The sequence below is a fragment of the Lagenorhynchus albirostris genome, chromosome 10 (genome assembly GCF_949774975.1).
Source record: "Lagenorhynchus albirostris chromosome 10, mLagAlb1.1, whole genome shotgun sequence".
Taxonomy (NCBI): domain Eukaryota; kingdom Metazoa; phylum Chordata; class Mammalia; order Artiodactyla; family Delphinidae; genus Lagenorhynchus; species Lagenorhynchus albirostris.
In genome coordinates this window covers 88,294,404-88,319,180 of record NC_083104.1, presented here as the reverse complement: position 1 = coordinate 88,319,180, position 24,777 = coordinate 88,294,404, and the positions used below count along the sequence as shown (strand labels likewise).

The window sequence follows — 24,777 nt, the reverse complement described above, 5'->3', positions numbered from 1 at the left end:
TGAGTTTATTTTTGTGTATGGTGTTAGGGAGTGTTCTAATTTCATTCTTTTACATGTAGCTGTCCAGTTTTCCCAGCACCACTTACTGAAGAGGCTGTCTCTTCTCCACTGTATATTCTTGCCTCCTTTATCAAAGATAAGGTGACCATATGTGCTTGGGTTTATCTCTGGGCTTTCTGTCCTGTTCCATTGATCCATATTTCTGTTTTTGTGACAGTACCATACTGTCTAGATTACTGTAGCTTTGTAGTATAGTCTCAAGTCAGGGAGCCTGATTCTTCCAGCTCCGTTTTTCTTTCTCAAGATTGCTTTGGCTATTCGGGGTCTTTTGTGTTTCCATACCAATTGTGAAATTTTTTGTTCTAGTTCTGTGAAAAATGCCATTGGTAGTTTGATAGGGATTGCATTGAACCTGTAGATTGCTTTGGGTAGTAGATTCATTTTCACAATGTTGATTCTTCCAATCCAAGAACATGGTATGTCTCTCCATTTATTTGTATCATCTTTAATTTCTTTCATCAGTGTCTTATAATTTTCTACATACAGGTCTTTTGTCTCCTTAGGTAGGTTTATTCCTAGATATTTTATTCTTTTTGTTGCAGTGGTAAATGGGAGTGTTTTCTTAATTTCACTTTCAGATTTTTCATCATTAGTGTATAGGAATGCAAGAGATTTCTGTGCATTAATTTTGTATGCTGCTGCTTTACCAAATTCATTGATTAGCTCTAGTAGTTTTCTGGTAGCATCGTTAGGATTCTCTATGTATAGTATCATGTCATCTGCAAACAGTGACAACTTTACTTCTTTTCCGATTTGGATTCCTTTTATTTCCTTTTCTTCTCTGATTGCTGTGGCTAAAACTTCCAAAACAATGTTGAATAAGAGTGGTGAGAGTGGGCAACCTTTTCTTGTTCCTGATCTTAGTGGAAATGCTTTCAGTTTTTCACCATTGAGGATGATGTTGGCTGTGGGTTTGTCATATATGGCCTTTATTATGTTGAGGAAAGTTCCCTCTGTGCCTACTTTCTGGAGGGTTTTGATCATAAATGGGTGTTGAATTTTGTCGAAAGCTTTCTCTGCATCTATTGAGATGATCATACGGTTTTTCTCCTTCAATTTGTTAATATGGTGTATCACGTTGATTGATTTGCGTATATTGAAGAATCCTTGCATTCCCTGTAAACCCCACTTGATCATAGTATATGAGCCTTTTAATGTGCTGTTGGATTCTGTTTGCTGGTATTTTGTTGAGGATTTTTGCATCTGTGTTCATCAGTGAGATTGGCCTGTAGTTTTCTTTCTTTGTGACATCTTTGTTTTGGTATCAGAGTGATGGTAGCCTCATAGACTGAGTTCGGGAGTGTTCCTCCATCTGCTGTATTTTGGAAGAGTTTGAGAATGATAGATGTTAGCTCTTCTCTAAAAAATGTTTGATAGAATTTGCCTGTGAAGCCATGTTGTCCTTGGCTTTTGTTTGTTGGAAGATTTTTAATCACAGTCTCAATTTCAGTGCTTGTGATTGGTCTGTTCATATTTTCTATTTCTTCCTGGTTCAGTCTCGGAAGGTGGTGCATTTCTAAGAATTTTTCCATTTCTTCCAGGTTGTCCATTTTATTGGCATAGAGTTGCTTGTAGTCATCTCTCATGATCCTTTGTATTTCTGCAGTATCAGTTGTTACTTCTCCTTTTTCATTGCTAATTCTATTGATTTGAGTCTTCTCCCGTTTTTTTCTTGATAAGTCTGGCTAATGGTTTATCAATTTTGTTTATCTTCTCAAAGAACCAGCTTTTAGTTTTATTGATCTTTGTTATTGTTTCCTTCATTTCTTTTTCATTTACTTCTGATATGATCTGTATGATTTCTTTCCTTCTTCTGACATGGGGGTTGTTTTCGTTCTTCTTTTTTGAATTGCTTTCGGAGTAAGGTTAGGTTGTGTATTTGAGACGTTTCTTGTTTCTTAAGGTAAGCTTGTATAGCTATAAACTTCCCTCTTAGAACCGCTTTTGCTGCATCCCATAGGTTTTGGGTCATTGTGTTTTCATTGTCATTTGTTTCTAGGTATTTTTTGATTTCCTCTTTGATTTCTTCAGTGATCTCTTGGTTATTAAGTAGTGTGTTTTTTAGCGTCCATGTGTTTGTATTTCTTACACATATTTTCCTGTAATTGATATCTAGTCTCATAGCGTTGTGGTCGGAAAAGATACTTGATACGATTTCAATTTTCTTAAATTTACCGAGGCTTGATCTGTGACCCAAGGTATGATCTATCCTGGAGAATGTTCCATGAGCACTTGAGAAGAATGTGTATTCTGTAGTTTTTGGATGGAATGTCCTATAAATACCAGTTAAGTCCATCTTGTCTAATGTATCATTTAAAGCTTGTGTTTCCGTATACTTTCATTTTGGATGATCTGTCCATTGGTGAAAGTGGGGTGTTAATGTCCCCTACTATGATTGTGTTGCTGTCAATTTCCCTTTTTATGGCTGTTAGTATTTGCCTTATGTATTGAGGTACTCCTATGTTGGGTGCATAAACATTTACAATTGTTATGTCTTCTTGGATAGATCTCTTGATCATTATGTAGTGTCCTTCTTTGTCTCTTGTAATAGTCTTTGTTTTAAAGTCTGTTTTGTCTGATATGAGAATTGCTCCTCCAGCTCTCTTGATTTCCATTTGCATGGAATATCTTTTTCCATCCCCTCACTTTCAGTCTGTATGGCTCCCTACGTCTGAAGTGGGTTTCTTGTAGACAGCATATATATGAGTCTTGTTTTTGTATCCATTCAGCCAGTCTGTGTCTTTTGGTTGGAGTATTTAATCCATTTACATTTAAGGTAATTATAGGTATGTATGTTCCTATTACCATTTTCTTAATTGTTTTGGGTTTTTTATTGTAGGTCTTTTCCTTCTCTTGTGTTTCCTGCCTAGAGAAGTTCCTTAGCCTTTGTTGTAGAGCTGATTTGGTGGTGGTGAATTCTCTTAGCTTTTGCTTGTCGGTAAAGCTTTGAATTTCTCCGTCAAATCTGAATGAGATCCTTTCTGGGTAGAGTAATCTTGGTTGTAGGTTGTTCTCTTTCATCACTTTAAATATGTCCTGCCACTCCCTTTGGGTTGCAGAGTTTCTGCTGAAAGATCAACTGTTAACCTTATGGGGATTCCCTTATGTGTTAATTGTTGTTTTTCCCTTGTTGCTTTTAATATTTGTTCTTTGTATTTAATTTTTTTTTTTTTTTTTTTTGTGGTACAAGGGCCTCTCACTGTTGTGGCCTCTCCCGCTGCAGAGCACAGGCTCCATATGCGCAGGCTCAGCGGCCATGGCTTACGGGCCCTGCCGCTTCGCGGCATGTGGGATCTTCCTGGACCAGGGCATGAACCTGCATCCCCTGCGTCGGCAAGCAGACTCCCAACCACTGCGCCACCCGGGAAGCCCTGTTTTTTGTATTTAATTTTTGATAGTTTGATTAATATGTGTCTTGGCGTGTTTCTCCTTGGATTTATCCTGTATGGGACTCTCTGTGCTTCCTGGACTTGATTAACTATTTCCTTGCCCATATTAGGGAAGTTTTCAACTATAATTATTTCAAATATTTTCTCAGTCCCTTTCTTTTTCTCTTCTTATTCTGGGACCCCTATAATTCAAATGTTGGTGCGTTTAATGTTGTCCCAGAGGTCTCTGAGACTGTCCTCAATTCTTTTTTCTTTATTCTGCTCTGCAGTAGTTATTTCCACTATTTTATTTTCCAGGTCACTTGTCCGTTCTTCTGCCTCAGTTATTCTGCTATTGATCTCTTCTAGAGAATTTTTAATTTCATTTATTGTGTTGTTCGTTTGCTCTTTAGTTCTTCTAGGTCCTTGTTAAAGGTTTCTTGTATTTTCTTCATTCTATTTCCAAGATTTTGGATCATCTTTACTATCATTATTCTGAATTCTTTTTCAGGTAGACTATTTCCTCTTCATTTGTTAGGTCTGGTGGGTTTTTGCGTTGCTCCTTCATCTGCTGTGTGTTTCTCTGTCTTCTCATTTTGCTTATCTTACTGTGTTTGGGGTCTTCTTTTTGCAGGCTGCAGGTTCATAGTTTCCGTTGTTTTTGGTGTCTGTCCGCAGTGGTTAAGGTTGGTTCAGTGGGTTGTGTAGGCTTCCTGGTGGAGGGGACTAGTGCCTGTGTTCTGGGGGATGAGGCTGGATATTGTCTTTCTGGTGGGCAGGTCCACGTCCGGTGGTGTGTTTTGGGATGTCTGTGGCCTTATTATGATTTTAGGCAGCCTCTGTGCTAATGGATGGGGTTGTGTTCCTGTCTTGCTAGTTGTTTGGCATAGGGTGTCCAGCACTGTAGCTTGCTGGTCGTTGAGTGGATCTGGGTGCTGGTGTTGAGATGGAGATCTCTGGGAGATTTTCGCTGTTTTATATTACGTGCAGCTGGGAGGTCTCTTGTGGACCAGTGTCCTGAAGTTGGCTCTCGCTCCTCAGTGGCACAGCCCTGATGCCTGGCTGGAGCACCAAGAGCCTGTCCTCCACACGGCTCAGAATGAAAGGGAGGGAAAGAAAGAAAGAAAGAAAGAAAGGAAGGAAGAAAGGAAGAAAGGAAGAAAGGAGCTAAAATAAAATAATTAAAAAAAATAATTATTAAGAAAAAAATATTTTTAAGTAAAAAAAAAAAAAAATTAAAAAACGGCCAGACAGAACCCTAGGACAAATGGTAAAAGCAAAGCTATACAGACAAAATCACACACAGAAGCATACACACTCACAAAAAGAGAAAAAGGAAAAAAAAATAATATTATTGCTCCCAAAGTCCACCTCCTCAATTTGGGATGGTTCGTTGTCTATTCAGGTATTCCACAGATGCAGGTATATCAAGTTGATTGTGGAGCTTTAATCCGCTGCTTCTGAGGCTACAGGGACAGATTTCCCTTTCTCTTCTTTGTTCGCACAGCTCCCGGGGCTGAGCTTTGGATTTGGCCCCGCCTGTGCGTGTAGGTCGCCTGAGGGCGTCTGTTTTTCCGCTCAGACAGGACGGAAGGGGTTAAAGGAGCAGCTGATTCGGTGGCTCTGGCTCACTCAGGCCGGCAGGGAGGGAGGGGCACGGAGTGCGGGTCGGGCCTGCGGCGGCAGAGGCCAGCGTGAAGTTGCATCAGCCTGAGGCGCGCCGTGCGTTCTCCCGGGGGAGTTGTCCCTGGATCCCGGGACCCTGGCAGTGGCGGGCTGCACAGGCTCTCCGGAAGGGGGGTGTAGATAGTGACCTGTGCTCGCACACAGGCTTCTTGGGGGCGGCAGCAGCAGCCTTAGCGTCTCATGCCCGTCTCTGGGGTCCGCGCTGATAGCCGTGGCTCGCGCCCGTCTCTGGAGCTCCTTTAAGCAGCGCTCTTAATCCCCTCTCCTCGCGCACCAGGAAACACAGAGGCAAGAAAAAGTCTCTTGTCTCTTCGGCAGCTCCAGACTTTTTCCCGGACTCCATCCTGCCTAGCTGTGGAGCACTAGCCCGTTCAGTTTGTGTTCAAGCCGCCAACCCCAGTCAGCTCCCAGCCCCGCCCGCCCCCGGCGGGTGAGCAGACAAGCCTCTCGGGCTGGTGAGTGCTGGTCGGCACCGATCCTCCGTGCAGGAATCTCTCCACTTTGCCCTCCACACCCCTGTTGCTGCGCTCTCCTCCGTGGCTTCGAAGGTTCCCCCCCTCCACCACCCGCAGTCTACTCCTGCGAAGGGGCTTCCTCCGTAGTTTCTTTGAGAATTTACCATGTGTTATATATGTTTTAGTTGCCTTTAATATTTTTCTTTTATCATGGTGGAATTTAGATGCCTTAGGATATGATATTTGGTAATGGATATCAGAACATAGTAAAATCGTGTATATTAGTCTAGCAAATTTTGACTTTGTATATCGAAGTTGGATGATCTAGGGCTTCTTGGTTTCAAATCCTAGCCTCACACCTAATTAGTAGCCTTTAATAAGTTACTTAGCCTCATTCTGCCTCAGTTTCTTAATGTGTAAAAGAAGGTCGATAAAAACATGAACCTAACAACGTTGCTCTAAGGATTGAAAGTGATTTAATACATCTAGAGTGCTTAGTGCCTCGCAGACAGTAAGCATTGTGCAACTGTTAGCTTACTATTATAATATGTCAGCAATAGTGTTGTGGTTTTAAGAATCTGTACTTGATGCTAACACATATATATGGAATCTAAAAAAAAAAATGGTTCTGATGAACCTAGGGGAGGGACAGGAGTAAAGATGCAGATATAGAGAATGGACTTGAGGACACGGGGAGGGGGAAGGGTAAGCTGGGACGAAGTGAGAGAGTGGCGTGGACATATATACACTACCAAATGTAAAATAGCTAGTGGGAAGCAGCCGCGTAGCACAGGGAGATCTGCTCTGTGCTTTGTGACCACCTAGAGGGGTGGGATAGGGAGGGAGGGAGGGAGGGAGATTCAAGAGGAAGGGGATATGGGGATTATGTATACATATAGCTGAATCACTTTAATATACAGCAGAAACTAACACACCACTGTAAAGCAATTATACTCCAATAAAGATGTTAAAAAAAACTGTACTTGAAAGATTATTTCTTTGCACACTGTATACAGATTAAACAATTTAAAATAAAATGTTTATTACTTTGGAAATCGAGTTATTGGGGAACATTGTGAGGCTTTTTAACACGTATTAGCAGATTTGTCTTCAGAAAAGTTATACTAATTTGCACTCTCATCAGCAACCTCTAGAGCCCCTGGAAATGGAATTAGTAACCCAAATTAGAATGATTTTATCTTGATAAATTTTAAAATGAACCAGTTTTCCCCACTTAATCTAGAAAAAAATGTTAAATAGGACAGGAGATATTTGGAAATATAAGAAAGAATTTTCCAGTAGGATCTGTTGGAAGCCAACAAAATAAACATTTAAGGATAGGTAAGAAATCTACTCTGGGAAATACTAATAAACAGCATTTCCTATCATTTGTTTTGTACTCTTTGGGAGTTGTGGGTGCTCAGGTACCTGGTCTGATCTCCAACATTTGGATAAACTATCTTACTGTATTGCATCGGTTGATTCTTTTAAACAAAGGTAACATTCCATACCTTTGTGTCTGCCTGTATGACTAGCCCTACTGGGGAGCCAGAGGCTTCTTATGATTCACTTTTGCCTTCATCAAAGGGTGGCTTCTTTAGGATCATATGCCCCATGTGTATCCCCACCTCTTGGGAAGGAAGTTCTCCTTAACTGGTATATGGCTTTTCTGTAAAACATTCTCCTTTAGTGTTCCCATTCGAGTTTTGTTTTTGTTTTTGTTTTTTGCGGTACGCGGGCCTCTCACTGTTGTGGCCTCTCCCGTTGTGGAGCACAGGCTCCGGACGCGCAGGCCCAGCGGCCATGGCCCACGGCCCCAGCCACTTCGCGGCATGTGGGATCTTCCCGGACCGGGGCATGAACCCGCATCCCCTGCATTGGCAGGCGGACTCTCAACCACTGCACCGCCAGGGAAGACCCATTCAAGTTTTTAAATTGAAATATTTCTTCCATTTGAGGTACATTTTTCCTTCTTATCCTAATGTTTCTGAAAACAGCATGATTCTTTAGAAAGGATTAAATTCTGTATTTAATTGGGATAGCTTTTATCACTCCTTGTCCCAAAAAAGAAAGGAAAAGAGCTTTTATTGAATCAGTAGGGGTTCTTACAATCATTCAAGGAAATAGGTGTAATATGTATGAAGGAGAATGATGTACACTAAACAAACCATTGTGCACCTGAGTCTTGAGTGGGAAAAGCTTTCCTCTTGGAGGTTTTGGTGGTTGGCTTGATAGCTAGTGACTTTACGTTAGGGACCTGCTGGTCCCCTCATTTTTTTTGGAGGGGGGATGCTGCCCGGCGTGACATTTAGGATCTTAGTTCCCCAACCAGGGATGGAACCTGTGACCCCTGCAGTGGAAGCACTGAGTCCTAACCACTGGACCGCCAGAGAAGTCCCTGGTCCCCTCATTTTATCTCTGATATATGGTATTTTGTCTTGGCCCTGCTTTAGGTATAATTGCCAAAGGGGAGACATAGGCATTGGCTTTTACTTATTCGATCATTATAATGCTAATTGGAATTGTAGCTCTCACATTTAGAGGATTTGTTGAGGTGAAAATGGTGAGTAATTGGGAATTCCCTGGCAGTCAAGCAGTTGGGACTCCCTGCTTTCACTGCCAGGGGCCCCGGGTTAGATCCCTGGTCAGGGAAATAGAATCCCACAAGCCACATGGTGCGGCCAAAAAAAAAAAAAAAAACGAAGTTGGGTAATTGCATAAATGCTTAGGCTTTACTTTTCCATTTCAATTTAAAACACCTCCTCTCTCTTCATTATGTAATTACACCATTATTTGACCCAAACAATTTATTTTCCTACACAGGTTAGAAAATTATCTGAGTTTAGCGTTCTAGTTTCAACACAGTTGAAATATAAGACTTCTTTTTTTTTCTGTTCCCAGGATGTTTTGACCCATGTTCGAACAATACCTTTTATCCTAGGCGCCAAAATATGGTACCTGTTATATGTTATAGAATTAGTTTCTGCCAGTGTTTCCTGTGAGATTTCACGCCGGCAGACGTCAGCCTCCAGAGCCACTAAGGAAGCAAAAACAATACCTCTCTGCTGATACTCCTTTACTTTTCAATATAGTTTGAGGTTCATTATTCAGTTTTTTCGGTTCATTTTTTTTTTTTGGTTGGTATAATTGTGTGTGGTTAGTCAAACTTTGAGGAGATTAACTCTTAGATAAGTCTTTGCTAGAGATCACTTCCCGTATGTTATCCTTAAGAATACTCAAAAGTGAAGATTTAGTTTTCCTTAGTTTAATAGGAGATAAGTGTTAACTATTAAGCCACAGGAAGTAAATTGTTATTTCTAATATTATCACCAAGTAAATTTGGCTTCAACTCAAGCATATAAAAATAGTACTACGTTTTACAAATGCATATGCCTTGGTTCCATTTTTGCAGATTCTGATTCAGTAAGTTTGGAAAGGGGGCCAGGTACCTGTATGTAAAAACAAAAAAAAGTCAAACACAAACTCAGAGATGCAGTGAATATTTATGAGTGGAAGTGGCGAAACTGTGTGTGTGTGTGTGTGTGTGTGTGTGTGTGTGTCTGTGTACTTGTGTGTTTGTGCTTTACATACAAATACATATCTACTTGATTATGTTACTTTAAAGAGTATTTGTTATTGCTTCTTTGACCTTACCGTATGTTAGGAATATGTCCTACATGGCAGAATTGTATTTTAAAAGGAAGAATTATATGTATATATTTATAAACCTAAATACACACATAATATGTAAACATAATATATATGTAAATGTATATATGATTTACACACCCACTGTATAAATAAAGTCCCCTACCATGGTAGCAGATAAATAGTTGTCGTCAGAGTTCCTATTTCTTTTTCCGCTTGGACATAAGTTAATTCAGATCAGCAGCACAGAGTAACTTTGTATGGGTTCTCCAGTTCTAATGGCCAATCAGGTAGTTTTGCTTCAACTAGCAAATGTTATTTGGTGGCTACAGCTACCTCCACTGCTGTCTTTGAAAGGTATAGAGATAATAGCTTAGTCTTAATTGTTTGTACTGCTGTCATTGTTTTATAAAACTAAAAATAACAATGTAGGCGGAATAAAAGAAAAATTTTGGAAAAGTACGTGCTCTGTGGTTGTCAGAATTTCCTCATCTTTCACCATGCTATTTTGGTAAACACACTCAGAAAACAGTTGTTGCTGTTATGGGGGTGGGGCTTTGTCCCCCAGGGAGTAAACCACTAGCTATAAATAGAACACATTGAAAATCCAACTGTGATTATTATTGTGGCTTATTAATTATATTCTATGTTTGTATCAGTTGACATGTTACTCGATTTAGGCTAATATTCAGTTAAAGCCATTTTTCTGCTATTTTTGCCTGTACCTCTTCAATTCTAAAGATTATCATAGACCAAAGAAGACATGAAGATGGCCAAAAAGCACATGAAAAGATGCTCAACATCACTAATTATCGGAGAAATGGAAATCAGAGCTACAATGAGGTATCACCTCACACCAGGCAGAATGGCCACCATCCAAAAGTCTATAAGCAATAAATGCTGGAGAGGGTGTGGAGAAAAGAGAACCCTCCTGCACTGTTGGAAATCCACTTCCAGAAATATAAAATGGTCAGGCACACAGTGAATCACATACATACAAGTATAACCTGTTCAGCTCAATTCAGAACTACTTGAAACTGTGTGTGTCAGATATCATCCATTTAAAGTTACTTTTCCCGTGAGAATATCAAGCTTTTATTTTATGTGACTTATAGGTTATAATGTTATTATGTAAACATTCAAGGAATGGAGTGATAAATTACTCCTATTAATAATAATAGTAGCTGCTAACATTGTTGAAGTGCATTCATTGTTGAATACTACATTTAGTAACACTGAAGACTTAAAGAGAAATCAGATATTTTATTTTATATCAGATTTTAATATTTTATATATTTTAAAATATAAATATATCTTATTATAATAAAAATATTAAAATTTAAAACATTTTAAAATATAAAAATATATAAACACAATAGGGTAGTTTAGCTTTTTAAAAAAATGTCCTTACTTGGCAAAATAGAAAGTTTGCGCCCTATTTGGTTGCCAGTTTTAAGTGTGTGCATTTTAAATTTATTGCTCTGTGACATCTTAAGGTCTGGGAACTATTGATGGAAAATGTATGTTGAAAATGGATAAATGAAATCATTGGTTCTTAATGGATACTTTGGCCCTTTGATTTCTCTTGTCAGATGGTCTATTTGGTTTGGTGTACACATTGTACTGTGTTTATATCCTGTGTAGGGTCCCTGGCCTTACAGTTTTAGTCTCCAAGCTTTAGTTTCCTGTTCCCAACTGCCTGATCTTGAAGACAGGAGTGCAGATCCTTTTGCCTACCAAGATCCATGGTATCTCCCCATCCCTCTCCATTCCTGGCTTCCCTTTCCCTGCTTCATTGTATCTTTCTGGATGTGTTTCTAAGCATGTAGAATTAATAATTGCCAGCCCATTTTCTGCTAAGCACTGCTCCCGACTCTGTAACAAAGTATTGGCTTGACATCTGGTCTGGTTCATTATGAAATCACCCATAACTGAGTATTTGTTGATATTCTAATAGTATACAAGTTACTGTGTTAGATACTACGATAGTAAGACGAGTAAGATACATGCCTATTTTTTTAAATAAACTATAATCTCCTATGCATTAAGCCCACAAATAATCATGTATTCTTTTAAAAAAATTTTGGTATACCACAAGTAACATAAAAGTTTCCATCGGGTTCTTCCCTGGTGGTGCAGTGGTTGAGAGTCCGCCTGCCGATGCAGGGGACACGGGTTCGTGCCCCAGTCCGGGGAGATCCCACATGCCGCAGAGCGGCTGGGCCCGTGAGCCATGGCCGCTGAGCCTGTGCGTCCCGAGCCTGTGCTCCTCAACGGGAGAGGCCACAACAGTGAGAGGCCCGCGTACCGCAAAAAAAAAAAAAAAAAAAGAGTTGCCATCGTAACCATTTTGCCATCTTAACCATTTTTAAGTGTACAGTTCAGTGGTATTAAATACATTCACATTGCTGTGCAGCCATCACCAACATCCAGCCCCATAAGTCTTTTTGTCTTGTAAAATTGAAACTCTAGACTCATTAAACAATAACTCCCCATTTTCCCCCTCTCCCCAGGCCCTGGAAACCACCATTTTACTTTCTGTCTCTATGAATTTGACTACTCCAAGTACTTTCGTATAAGTGGAATCAAGTCTTTTTGTGACTTGCTTATTTCACTTAGCATAAAGTCCTCAAAGTTCATTCATTTTGTAGTGTATTGCAGAATGTTCTTCCTTTTAAAGGCTGAATAATATTCCATTGATTTTGCTTATCCATTCGTCCATCGATGGACACTTGGGTTGATTCCGTATTTTATTGATTGTAAATAACATTGCTGTTGCCATGAATATGATTGTACAAATATTTCTTCAAGACCCTGCTTTCAATTCTTTTGTGTATATATCTAGAAGTGGAACTGCTGGATCATATATGGTAATTCTACTTTTAATTTTCTGAGGAAACACCATACTGTATTCCACAGTGGGTACCATTTTACATTCCCACCAGCAGTGCACAAGGATTCTGGTTTCTCCACATTTTCTCCAACACTTGTTCTTTTGTTTTTTTGGTAATAGCAATCCTAATTGGTGTGAGGTGGTATCTCGTTGGAGTTTTGACTCTTATTTCCCTACTGATTCAGTGATGTTGAGTATCTTTTCATGTGCTTATTGGGCATTCATAGATCTTCTTTGGAGAAATGTCTACTCAAGTCCTTTGCCCATTTTTGAATTGGGTTGTTTGGGTTTTTGATATTGTTGTTGAGTTTTTGGAGTTCTCTATATATTCTGGGTATTATCCTTTATCAGGTGTATAGTTGGCAAATATTATCTCCAATTCTGTGGGTTGCCTTTTTACTCTGTTGATAATGATGCAAAAAATTAAAAACTTTTCCTGAAGTCCTTTGTCTGTTTTCTTAAGTTGTCTGTGCCTTTGATGTCATGTCCAAGAAATCATTGCCAAGTCCAGTGTTGTGAAGCTTTTGTCCTTTGTTTTTTTCTAAGAGGTTTATTATTTTAGGTCTTACATGTAGGTCCTTGATCCATTTTGAGTTAATTTTTGTATACAGTGTTAGGTAAAGGTCCAACTTTATTCTTTTGCATATGGCTATCTAGTTTTCCCAGCATCATTTGTTGAAAAGACTGTCCTCATCTCATTGAATGGTCTTTACACTCTTGTCAAAAATCATCTGACCATATACAAGAGGGTTTATTTTGGGCCTCTCTGTTTTATTCCACTAGTTTATATTTCTGTGTTATGTCAATACTGCACTGTTTTAATGTAGCTTTATAGAAAGTTTTCGAAATCAGGAGCTGTGAGTCCTCCAGTTTTTTTTTTTTTTCAAGATTGTTTTGGCTGTTTGGGGTACCTTGAGATTTCATATGAATTCTGGGATAGATTTTCTATTGCTGCAAAAAATGTCATTGGAATTTTGAAAGGGATTGCACTGAATCTTTAGATCACTATGGGTAATATTGACATTTTAATGATATTAAGTCTTTTAATCTATGAATATGGGGTGTATTCCCCTTTATTTATGTCTTCTTCAATTTCTTTCAGCAATGTTTTGTAGTTTTCATTGCATAAGTCTCACAACGCTTTGGTTAAGTTAATTCGTAGGTATTTTATTCTTTTTGATGCTATTGTAAATAGCACCATCTGCAAACAGATCCTACTTGGATGCCCCTTCTTTCTTTTACTTGCCTAATTGATCAAGCTAGAACTTCCAGTATTATGTTGAAGTGGTGAAAGTAGGCATCCTTGTCTTGTTCCTCATCTTAGAGGAAAAGCTTTCAGTTGTTTATCACTGCAAATGAGGTTCTTTGTGGGTTTTTCACATATAGCTTTTATTATGTTGAGGGAGTTCCTATTTCTAGTTTGTTGATTGTTTTTATAATGAAAAGATGTTGAATTTTGTCAAATGCTTTTTTTCTACATCAATTCATATGATCATGTTTTCTTTTTTTTCTCCTTCATTCTGTTGATACGGCATTTACATTGATCGATTCACACTGTTGAACCATCCTTGCATTCCAGGAATAAATCCCACTTGGTCATGGTGTGTAATTCTTTTAATGTGCTGCTGAATTCTGTTTGGTAGCATCTTTTTTGTTGAGGATTTTTGCATTGATATTCATAAGGGATATTGGTCTGTGGTTTTGTTTTCTTTCAGTGTCTTTGTATGGCTTGAGTATCAAGGTAATCTTGCCCTCAGAGAATGAGTTCGAAAATGTTCCCTTCTGTTCAGTTTTTGGAAAAGTTTGAGAGGAATTGGTATTAGTTCTTCTCTAAATGTTTGATAGAATTCACCAGTGAAGTAATCAGGTTCAGAGCTTTTATTTGTTGGGAGATTTTTGATTACTGATTCAAGCTCTGTACTAGTTACAGATATATTCAGATTTTCTATTTCTTCATGGTTTAGTCTGGGTAGTTTTTTTGTTTCCAGGAATTTGTTCTTATCAACTAGGTAATACAATTTGTTGGTGTACAATTGTTCATGTCACTCCCTTATAATCCTTTTTATTTCTTTAGGATGAGTAGTAATATCCCACTTTCATTTCTGATTATACTAGAGTCTCCTCTTTTTTTTTTTTTTTTTGTTTGTTTTTTTGTTTTGTGCAGTACGCGGGCCTCTCACTGTTGTGGCCTTTCCCGTTGAGGAGTGCAGGCTCAGCGGCCATGGCTCACGGGCCCAGCCGCTCCATGGCACGTGGGATCTTCCCGGACCAGGGCACGAACCCATGTCCCCTGCATCGGCAGGCGGACTCTCAACCACTGTGCCACCAGGGAAGCCCTAGAGTCTCCTCTTTTTGTTCTTAGTCCATCTAGCTAAAGGTTTGTCAATTTTATTGATCTTTCTGAAGAATCAACTTTCAGTTTTGTTGATTTTCTCTTTTGTTTTTCTATTCTCTATTTTGTTTACCTTTTCTAAAATCTTTATTTCCTTCATTCTGCCAGCTTTGATTTTAGTTTATTCTTCTTTTTCTGTATACTTACATTGTAATGTTGGGTATTGATATGAGATCTTTCTTTTTTAAGTGGTTATAGCTAGCTTTGAAATTTCCCCATAGAACTCCTTTATCTGCCTCCCATAAGTTTTGGTGTGTGGTGTTTGTTTTTGTTCATCTCTAAGTATTTTCTAATTTCTTTTGTGATTTCTTTTCTGATTCGTAGGTTATTTAAAAGTGTGTTGCTTAATTTCCACAATTTTGTGAATTTTCCCTCTTCTTTTTGTTACTTATTTCTGACTTCATTCTCTTGTGGTCAGAGAAGAAACTTTGTATGATATCTATCTTTTAAAATATTTGGGGGACTTCCCTGGTAGTCCAGTGGTTAAGACTTTGCCTTCCAATACAGGGGGTGTGGGTTCGACCCCTGGTCAGGGAGCTAAGAGCCCACATGCCTTTCGGCCAAAAAACCAAAAAACATAACAGAAGCAATATTGTAACATACTGAATAAAGACTTTAAAAAAATGGTCCACATCAAAAAAAAATCTTAAAAAAAATAAAGTATTTGGAGTCTTAATTTGTGGTTATATGGTCTGTTCTGGAAATTGTCCTATGTTTATTTCATTGTTGTTGGGCAATTTGCCATTCAAATCTTCCCTTGGAAGTTGCTAGCCTTCAGCTGACTCCAGAGTTCCAAAATAGTTACACCAGACAGATTCTGCCAGTGCAGTTGTTGTCTAGGTGGGGAGACAGATTCCTGGAGCTTCCCACTGTGCCATCTTCCCATAATCCTTCCCAACAATCACGTATTCTTACCTAGAGTAAGATATTGTATCTTAAGAGAAGTAGAGTACAATCAGTGATCAAAGAATTTCAGATAAGATTGATTGCATCTTTCACTTGGCCATCTATGCAACTTTGGGCTAGTTTTTAAATCCCTTTCGGCCTCACTTTCCTGTATGAAAATTAAGGATAATGATACTTACATCAAGATTGTTGTGAGGATAAATGAAACAATATAAGTGTATGGCTGAGTGTCTGGCGAGCATTCAGCAACCATCTTTTACTCTTATTAGCACCTCCCATACTCCAAATGATTTTAAAGCTTGTGATGATTTTTTTTTTTTTTGCGGTTCGCGGGCCTCTCACTGTTGTGGCCTCTCCCGTCGCGGAGCACAGGCTCTGGATGCGCAGGCTCAGCAGCCATGGCTCACGGGCCCAGCCGCTCCGCGGCATGTGGGATCTACCCGGGCACGAACCCGTGTCCCCTGCATCGGCAGGCGGGCTCTCAACCACTGCGCCACCAGGGAAGCCCTTGTGATGATTTTTATAGAGATTGATGGGTGATGATGATAAGGATATCTCTTTCAGGTAAAGCGAATGAGAAATAAGGGTACAGAGTTTAAATATGATGGCACAAGTTTTTGAAACAAAGGATATAGTACAGCGGCTAATGGGGGTAGGATAAGGAAAAAGTATAGCTGCAATTGTTTTTGAATTTTGTACAGATAGAAGGGTTAGCAGCTGGGTTCCCAGACCTACCTCTGACCCCTCCTCTCTCCCCCTCCCCCCCAGATGAAAAGGAACTCCACAAAGGGCACAATTACAGTTAAAGACAGAGGTGGTAATTATTAGAATGGATTTTTGGAGTAGGAGATTGAGATTGGAGATCGAGGCAGTAACTCAGGTGGAGAGATTTGTTACATTGGAGGAGTCCTGGCCACAGGAAGCTTAAAGAATTTAGGAGATATTCTGCTAGTTTTTCAGGTGTTATTTTTCCTTTGCTTGTTCAGGATTTTGATCTTGGCAAATAGGAATTATCATTTGAAGATCCAATCAGATTTTGCTAAGAGTATCTCTTGTATTTATTTAAAAGATCAAAAAGTGTGTAATTTTCCTGGAAATACTTTAAAATACTTTAAAAACCATGATGAGGGCTCACAATAGGCGATATTTAACAGTCACGTCTGGCACAGCCTACAGTGTGTGAACCTTCTATTTCTTGAGTTTTTGTTTTTTCTTTGCTTCAGGAGGCTTCCATATGGAAGGCCACAATATGATTTTTCCAAGGTTTTGCTCTATGAAGGGCTTATTTTGTAAAGTTTGAAGCTTTGAGAAAGATAATGCTCTGTCAACTGATTAAAAATAAATAAGGATTAAATTATGTGAGTGGCACAGAATGTTAGTTTGAAGTGTTAATGTTATTGTTAAAACAATAGTTTCTGCATATTTCAAATTATCTTTGACCCTAAGCAGAGAGAAGCAGAATCCTGAGTCACATAAGCTTTTTTTCGCCTTAAAAAAAGTGATATTAGTGTGGGTGAAACTTTAAAAGTATAAGTCTGATTTTTAAATTATTCCCAAACTTCTGATATCTAAAGATGCTCTTTAGAAGAAAAAGCCTAATGTATTAAAACTTTTAATTTTTCTTTGCTTTATGTGGTTTTGGTATCAAATTGGCATGTTGTACATTTGAACCCTTTGAAATATTTTAATTTTTAATTTTAATTGTGAAAATTTATTGTTATTTCACATATTTAGTTTCTGTAATTTAAAAATATTCTACCACAGATGCTTTTTAAGACTTGAGTTATACTGCTATATTAAATGCCCAGTCTGTCTCTGCTTCTGAGGTTTTTAGTTATTTCTTGGCCTGTGGCCATATAACAACCTGTACAAAGATGAGTAGGTAGGGTGTGCTACCTTTATCCTTCTATCACAACAGGCTATGTCTGTTCAGGATTTTGCCTCTTCCTTGCAGTTCAACAGCCATCTCTTTTTGGTTTTGGCTTTCAACAGTCGACCCTCAAAGACCTTTTGTTTTGTGACGGTTAAAGAAACTGGCTCAGTGTTCTTACTCTTAGACAATTATTTAATTGTTTACAGATAACTGAAACTACTAAAGGTTTCTATGATGAATCCTTTTATTTTGTTGGAGGCTTGTCATGTCGAAATGATTGGTCATCATAATTCCTGGTGTTTGAGAAGATTGTTTTTAAGCCAAATAGCATCAAAAAGCTCTTTCTTTCTTTTCTGATTTTGTATTGGATATTTTTCCTGTGTATTATAACAAATATCTCTCCTTTTTAAATGTAAGACATAGCAGATTTAATGCTTGATTAGTGCTGTTATAACATGCTTATAGAAATGCTCTCTATAGAAATTTTCACTTTATTGAAATAATATGAAGTATTACTTTGGTAATTGCAGATAAGGATGAACCCATCTTATGCAATAAAGAGTTTAGAACTTCAAAAGTATATCACATCAACAACTCTAACCCCAAGGGAGCAATTTAGTGAAGAATATTTTGCATTCTTAATGTACTATTTATACTTACTGGCTTATTTTGATTCTTATAAATGTTTCCAAATATCAGCTTGTTTTATTTAAATGTTTTAGTACATTTTCATGAGCGATTTTCCATGGGGGGTAATACATTTCCACCTTTATTAAGTGAGCCAGTAGGAAAACATGGTTTGGTTTCCATAGTTGATTTAAGTCAACCTATCAGCAACACATCTGTTCCATAAAGTTAGGTACCCCTGGAACATGATAGTGCATAATTAATTCCTTACAGAATTGTTTAGAACAGTTGCATTAAAGTTACTGATCACTTACTAGGTGCCGGCAGTATTCTAAGTGTTTTATGTGTGTTAATTGATTTATGTTATAAATATTTAAAATACATGTTTCCCTTCTGTTTTCCTTCCCCTTCTCTAGGCTAGTGTCCCTTAAGAAAGTTATTTTTAAGAAATAGCCCAAGTTAGAAATAGTATTAGCTTTTATCGAGATTGTCCACTTAATTTATGGAGCTCTCCATTGGGAATAAGTAGTATCGAGGGTAGAGAGAGCAGATTCCTCAGAACGGTGCCGATTCAACTTGAGTGAATGGCAGTCATGAGGGGGGATCCCAGGTGAATGAATAAGGTGTCTTTTGCATTGAGCCCATCATGAAGCCACCGAGGAGAAGGACAGAGAGAGGAATCAGCTTGGAGGACCTGAGCAGTAGAATTTAAAAACCATGGCAAGACAAACAAGGTGACATATTTTGCCACAGAGCAGCAGTTGGATGAAAAACAGAACTTATAAACAACAACGGTGAAATAACTAGTTTGGGCCAGTGGATGGACAAGAAGCCTAGCCTTAGATTTCCAAAGAATAAAGGAGAGAAACAGGTTTTAAACAAACAGTTCCATACACAGGATGATGAATACCAGCCATATCTTTGAATATATGTGTTGTATTACTTTATATCTCATGTCAGATGATTGCCTGTCTTACTATTATTTCTTATCTGCATTTGTCTATAGCTAGGATATTTGATACATATTTATTCTGGGGAGGCAGCTTGGTATGGAAACAGGAGGGAATTTGAAATTTGGCAGGCTTATATTTGAATTTTAGCTGTTACATGTCTCAGACAAGCTACTTATCTGATTTTTCCCCCACGGTTTTACTGATATAATTGCCATATAACATTGTGTAAGTTTAAGATGCACAACACAATTATTTGATATATGTATGTATTGTGAAATGTTTACAACAGTTTTAGTTAACATCCCTTGTTTTACATAATTACAGATTTTTTCTTGTAATGAGAACTTTTAAGTTCTGTTTTCTTAACGCTGTTGAGATATACGATACAGAATTGATAACTACAGTCACCATGCTGTACATTACACCCCCAGAATTTATTTATTTTATAACTAGAAGCTGTTAACTTTAGACCACCTTCACCCTTTTCCCCCACCTCCCACAAATCTCACCCTCTGGTGATCAACAATATTTTCTTAGTTTCTATGAAGTTGGGTTTTTTTCAGATTTTGTATGTTTATTTTAGATTCCACATATAAGTGAGATCATACAGTATTTTTCTTTCTCTGACTCACTTATTTCAGTTAGCATAATGCCCTCAAGATCCATCCATGTTGTTGCTAATGGCAGGTTTTCCTTATTTTTAATAGCTGAATAACATCCCATTGTTTAAACGTATCACATTTTCTTCATCCGTTCATTTGTTGAAGAACAGTTGGGTTGTTTCCATGTTTGGCTATTGTAGATAATGCTGCAATGAAAATGAGTTTGCAGAAACCTCTTTGAGGTAGTGATTTCATCTCCTTTGGAGATAAACCCAGAAATGGAATTGCTGGATCATATAGTAGTTCTATTTTTAATTTTTTGAGGAACCTCTATACTGTTTTTCATGGTGGCAGTACCAATTTACATTCCCACCAATAGTGCACAAGGGTTCCTATTTGTCTACATCCTTGCCAGGTGTTGTTAACTCTTACCTTTTTGATAATAGCCTTTCTATCAAGTGTGAGGTGATACTGTGATATTGATTTGCATTTTCTTGATGATTAGTGATGTTGAGTATCTTTTCTTGTACCTGTTGGCCATTTGAATATTTTCTTTGGAGAAATGTCCATCCATATTATTTGGATGTCTTAAAATTGGATTATTATTATTTATTATTGAGGTGCATGAGTTTTTAAAAATATATTTTGTATATTAACCCCTTACCAGATATTATGAATCCCTTATTGTAGAGTAATAATCATATATTATTATGAATTTATTATGAATCAGATATATGGTTTGAAAATATTTTCTCCCATTCTGTTGGTTGCCTTTTCATTTTGTTCATTGTTTCCTTTGCTGTGCAGAAGCTTTTTAGTTTGATGCAGTCCAACTTGCTTGTTTTTGCTTCTGTTACTTGTGCTTTAGGTGTCATATCCACAAAAATAATTGCTAAGAACAATGTCAAGGAGCTGTTTCCCTGTGTTTTCTTCTAGGAGTTTTATGGTTTCTGGACTTACATTTGTCTTTAATCCATTTTGAATTAATTCTTGTCAGTTGTATAAGTTAGTGATAGTTCATTCTCTTGCATATGAATATCCAATTTTCCCAGCACTATTTGTTGAATAGACTATCTTTTCTCCATTGAGTATTCTTGGCTCCTTTGTCAAATGTTAGTTGACGGTATATGCGTGAGTTTATTCCTGGGCTCTCAATTCTTTTATGTTGGTCTATTTGCCTGTTTTTACACCAGCACCTACTGTTTTGATTACTATAGCTCTGTAATATAGTTTGAAATCAGGAACTGTGATGCCTCCAGCTTTGGTGATTTTTTTTTTTTCTTTCATCAATGTCTTAAACTTCTCATTGTACAGCTCTTTCACCTTCTTGGTTACATTAATTCCTGGGTATTTTACTGTTTTTGCTGTTGTAAATGGGATCATGATTTAGTCTTGGTGGGTTGTACATTTCTAGCTTATTTATTTACTCTAGGTTGTTCAGTTAATTGGTGTGTGGTTGTTCATAGTATATAGTATCTTATGCTCCTTTGTTTTTCTGTGGAATGAGGGGTATTATCTGACTTTTTGTTAGCAGATTCTTCATCTGTAAGATGGAGATAGTAACATCAACTCTAGAAGAGTTAAATGAGATAATGTATGTAAAACATCTAGCAAAATGACTGGTGCTCAATCAGGGCTAAACAAAAGTGAGTTACTCTCCCAAGGAGAAGCCAAAAAAAAAAAAAACCAGCTTTCTTTTTGCCCTTGTTATGGAACAGATGGAAATTGAAAAGAGAAGACATATAACAATTGGGAGACTGGAACCTCTATTCATAAGAGAGAGGCCACAATTTGTGTGTGTGTGTGTGTGTGTGTGTGTGTGTGTGTGTGTGTGTGTGTGTGTGTGTGTAAATGGCTTAGGAAGAAAGGAATGTTAGCTGTTTAAGAACATGTGGTCAGTTAAAAATCAAAATGTGTGTGTTGTTTCACTTAAGAGCTCCATGCAAAAATAATTAGAAATTAAGCATTACATTGTTGCCTCGTGAGTTCAATGATTTATATGTATTTTAAAGTCATATATTAACAGAATTACACATTGGCCAGTTATAATTATTAAAAGTTGTTTTCCTCTGTTTGAAATTTTAAAGCATTTGTATAATGATGGTCTTTTAAAACCTTGCTATTTATTATAGCAGTTGAATCATTGAAGAAATGTTATTCTTTGTTTTGTTCAATGTTGTTGAGCCTTATCTTTCTGACATAAGAATATCTTATATGTAATTGTTTTTCTTTAATTTTATAATAAGAAAATTTATTTAAACTATATTTTGAAATTATAAGAGTAGAACAAACATTTTAGGTTTTTTTTCTTAATTAATTAATTTGTTTATTTCTGGCTGCATTGGGTCTTCATTGCTGCACGTGGGCTTTCTCTAGTTGCAGCGAGCAGGAGCTACTCTTTGTTGTGGTGCATGGGCTTCTCATTGCGGTGGCTTCTCTTGTTGTGGAGCACGGGCTCTAGGCATGTGGGCTTCAGTAGTTGTGGCACACGGGCTCAGTAGTTGTGGCTCGTGGGCTCTAGAGCTCAGGCTCAGTAGTTCTGGTGCATGGGCTTAGTTGCTCTGCAGCATGTGGGATCTTCCCAGACCAGGGCTCAAACCTGTGTCCCCTGCATTGGCAGGCGGATTCTTAACCACTGCGCCACCAGGGAAGTCCAACATTTTAGTTTTTAAAAAACAATTCTGTATCATGTCTGAAGTATTTTGGGAATTAATCCTATTTTTTGATTTTTTAAAATTAATGTCATTATTCTTCTTTACTTTGACTAATATAATCCCAAAGAGCATTCACTGGACATGTTTTAATATTTTTTTCTGATTTCAAGGAGTTAAAAATATTATCTGAAGATTTCTTAGGGTGTACTTTCTTATGAGAATTCTGTACTGCCTATTTATTCTTTTTTAAAATTTTATTTATTTATTTGGCTGCATTGGGTCTTTGTTGCTGTGCGCAGGCTTTCTCTAGTTGCAGCGAGCAGGGGCTACTCTTCATTGCAGAGCACAGGCTCTAGGTGCATGGGCTTCAGTAGTTGCAGAACGTGGGCTCAGTAGTTGCAGTGTGCGGGCTCTAGGGTGCGTGGTCTTCAGTAGTTATGGCGTGCGTGCTCAGTAGTTGTGGCACATGGACTTAGTTTCTCTGTGGCATGTGGGATCTTTTCCGGACCAGGGATCAAACCCATGTCCCCTGCATTGGCAGGCGGATTCTTAACCAATGTGCCACCAGGGAAGTCCCCGCCTGTTTATTCTTAAATCATTAGTTAAAAGTTAAATGAAAAGCTTTTTCATTTATGAATAATACGGTATATATAAGTGATACTAAAATTTTAGTTTTATGATAGCCAAATAAATGTCATTGGTTTTAAAAAATGTGAATCTTTAATTTGTTTTGATTAACCATTGTAAGCATTTATCATTTTTGTTTCCACATTAATGTGTGCATTTGAAGATAATATGGGATTTGTACAATCTTTCTTGAATAGTTGAAACTTAACAGAATTGCAAATTGCAGATTTCTGTGCCTGGTGGAAATAAAATAAATATGAAGCATGGTAGATATTCATTTTTTATATCTCTTACATAACCTGGCAAGTGATACTAAAACAGCACTTTGGTGTATGTTTTGGATATTTTTTCCCGTGTTAAGTGTGCACTGTCTTTAAAAATTTAACTTTATTTATTGCTGTCGTTTGAACAGGTGTCTCAATGCTTGTACCTACTGCAAAACTAAACACGCCAGAGGAAATTTGGCCAGTTATCCAGTTGATGAGTTAGTAGATAGAGCCAAACAGTCTTTTCAAGGTAAGAGTTTCTAGAATTCTGTGTGATTATAGTCTTTTCAATAAATTATAATAGTCTTCTAAGTAACAGTTCACTTTAGATACATGCTTCTTTAGCTTTCTGAAGAGTTTACAAATGTTTCAGCTTATCTAATAGAAGATGTTACCAGATTCAGGTTATAATATTGACATAACTCCCCTTTCACCACTCTTCTGTTTTCTTATGACTCTAAGGTAAGTGATGTATTTTGAAGTTCATCACCTATCTTTATATTCCATGGAAGAGGCAAAAAAATAAAAATGAAAGCCATGACCTTCTGTTGTGTGTTAATAAGACTTTTGTGGACTGAGTGAAATACTCAAGATTTCTCCCTCTTTCTTTGGTAATTCTTGGTCCATTCAGAATATAGAGCTAATAAGGGTTGCCAGGAGTTTTGGAAAGAGAAGGTAGGTTTTACTGTGAGCCAGAAGAGATAACCCTCGTCGTCCACAGGACTGCTGTGGGGCAGTAAATATTGGTACTGGTAGAGAGTCCTAATGAGAACAATTTTTGTGTGGGTGGCCAGCTACTTTGAATCATCACTTGCTGGAAAATGTGATTGCCTAGGTATCTCTCAGCATATAGTAAGACGTATCTGTAACGCGAGTCTCAGTTGTGTTGAGTCACAGTTGTGTTGATACCTAACCATAAATTGCCCCTTTTGTCTTGGCTTATAATACGTGTATATAACATTGATGTGCTTTTATAACCAACATGAGATAATCTATTGTCTCATAATCTTGTGGGTTAGTAGTTATTGGTAATGTACTTTGCCTTTTAGCAAGTAACTTGGAGAGCTACTTTCAGTACTTCACATCCTGCATCTCAGAATGTATGAGTTCCAAACAAACTTATTCAGTCTAAAGCTTTTATCAACATGAATTTGAAATGCTCTTTATAGCAGAGAGAAAAACACCCTTGATTAATCTAACACGTCTCAACAATTTTTTTTCTACCTTTATATTCTTAGCACAGTCCCCTCCTCTGTTCACATTCAGCTTGTATTGAAAGAAATAAATGGAAACTCACTGACTCTTGCAGTTGTTTGCTTTCAGAGCCAGGTAATTGTCTAATTTTAGGAAAAGTCTGGGTGGTTGTCTTTTCTGCAACATGGCTACTTTAAGGATTTTTCAGAAAGGGCATGAATTTGCACAGAAACCTACTTTATTTGAAAAATGATCCCTTTGCTGGCATTCTTACTTAGTGTTTGTTTTTCCATATATCTGTTGGATAATGGAGATGTTAAAACTATATGATCTATCCACCTAACTCTGCAAATTGGAAGGTATTCAAATTACAAATACAAGTGACTTTGCTGGTTAAGGTGAGTGATTCAAAGAATATATCAGAGGTTAGCAGTGATTTAGTGGCTATTTATAGAGAAAGTATTAGAAGATGTTTATTTAATACTACATTCATCATCATCAGTAGATACGGATGTGCTTGGTTATTCCCAACCAAGGAATGTTTGCAATGTAAAGTTTTTCTTTTTTTTTGAA

The 24,777-nt window shown here is 37.6% G+C and overlaps 1 protein-coding gene across 2 annotated transcripts in view; it reads left to right on the top strand.

The window, feature by feature from the left end:
- Positions 1-24,777, top strand: part of CDKAL1 (CDK5 regulatory subunit associated protein 1 like 1) — a 649,098-nt gene that overhangs the window by 258,292 nt on the left and 366,029 nt on the right. For both annotated transcript variants that reach the window (XM_060164267.1, XM_060164266.1), the window contains one exon: positions 23,157-23,260. In XM_060164267.1, the coding sequence (XP_060020250.1) occupies positions 23,157-23,260 (104 nt within the window). The remainder of the gene's footprint in view (positions 1-23,156; positions 23,261-24,777) is intronic.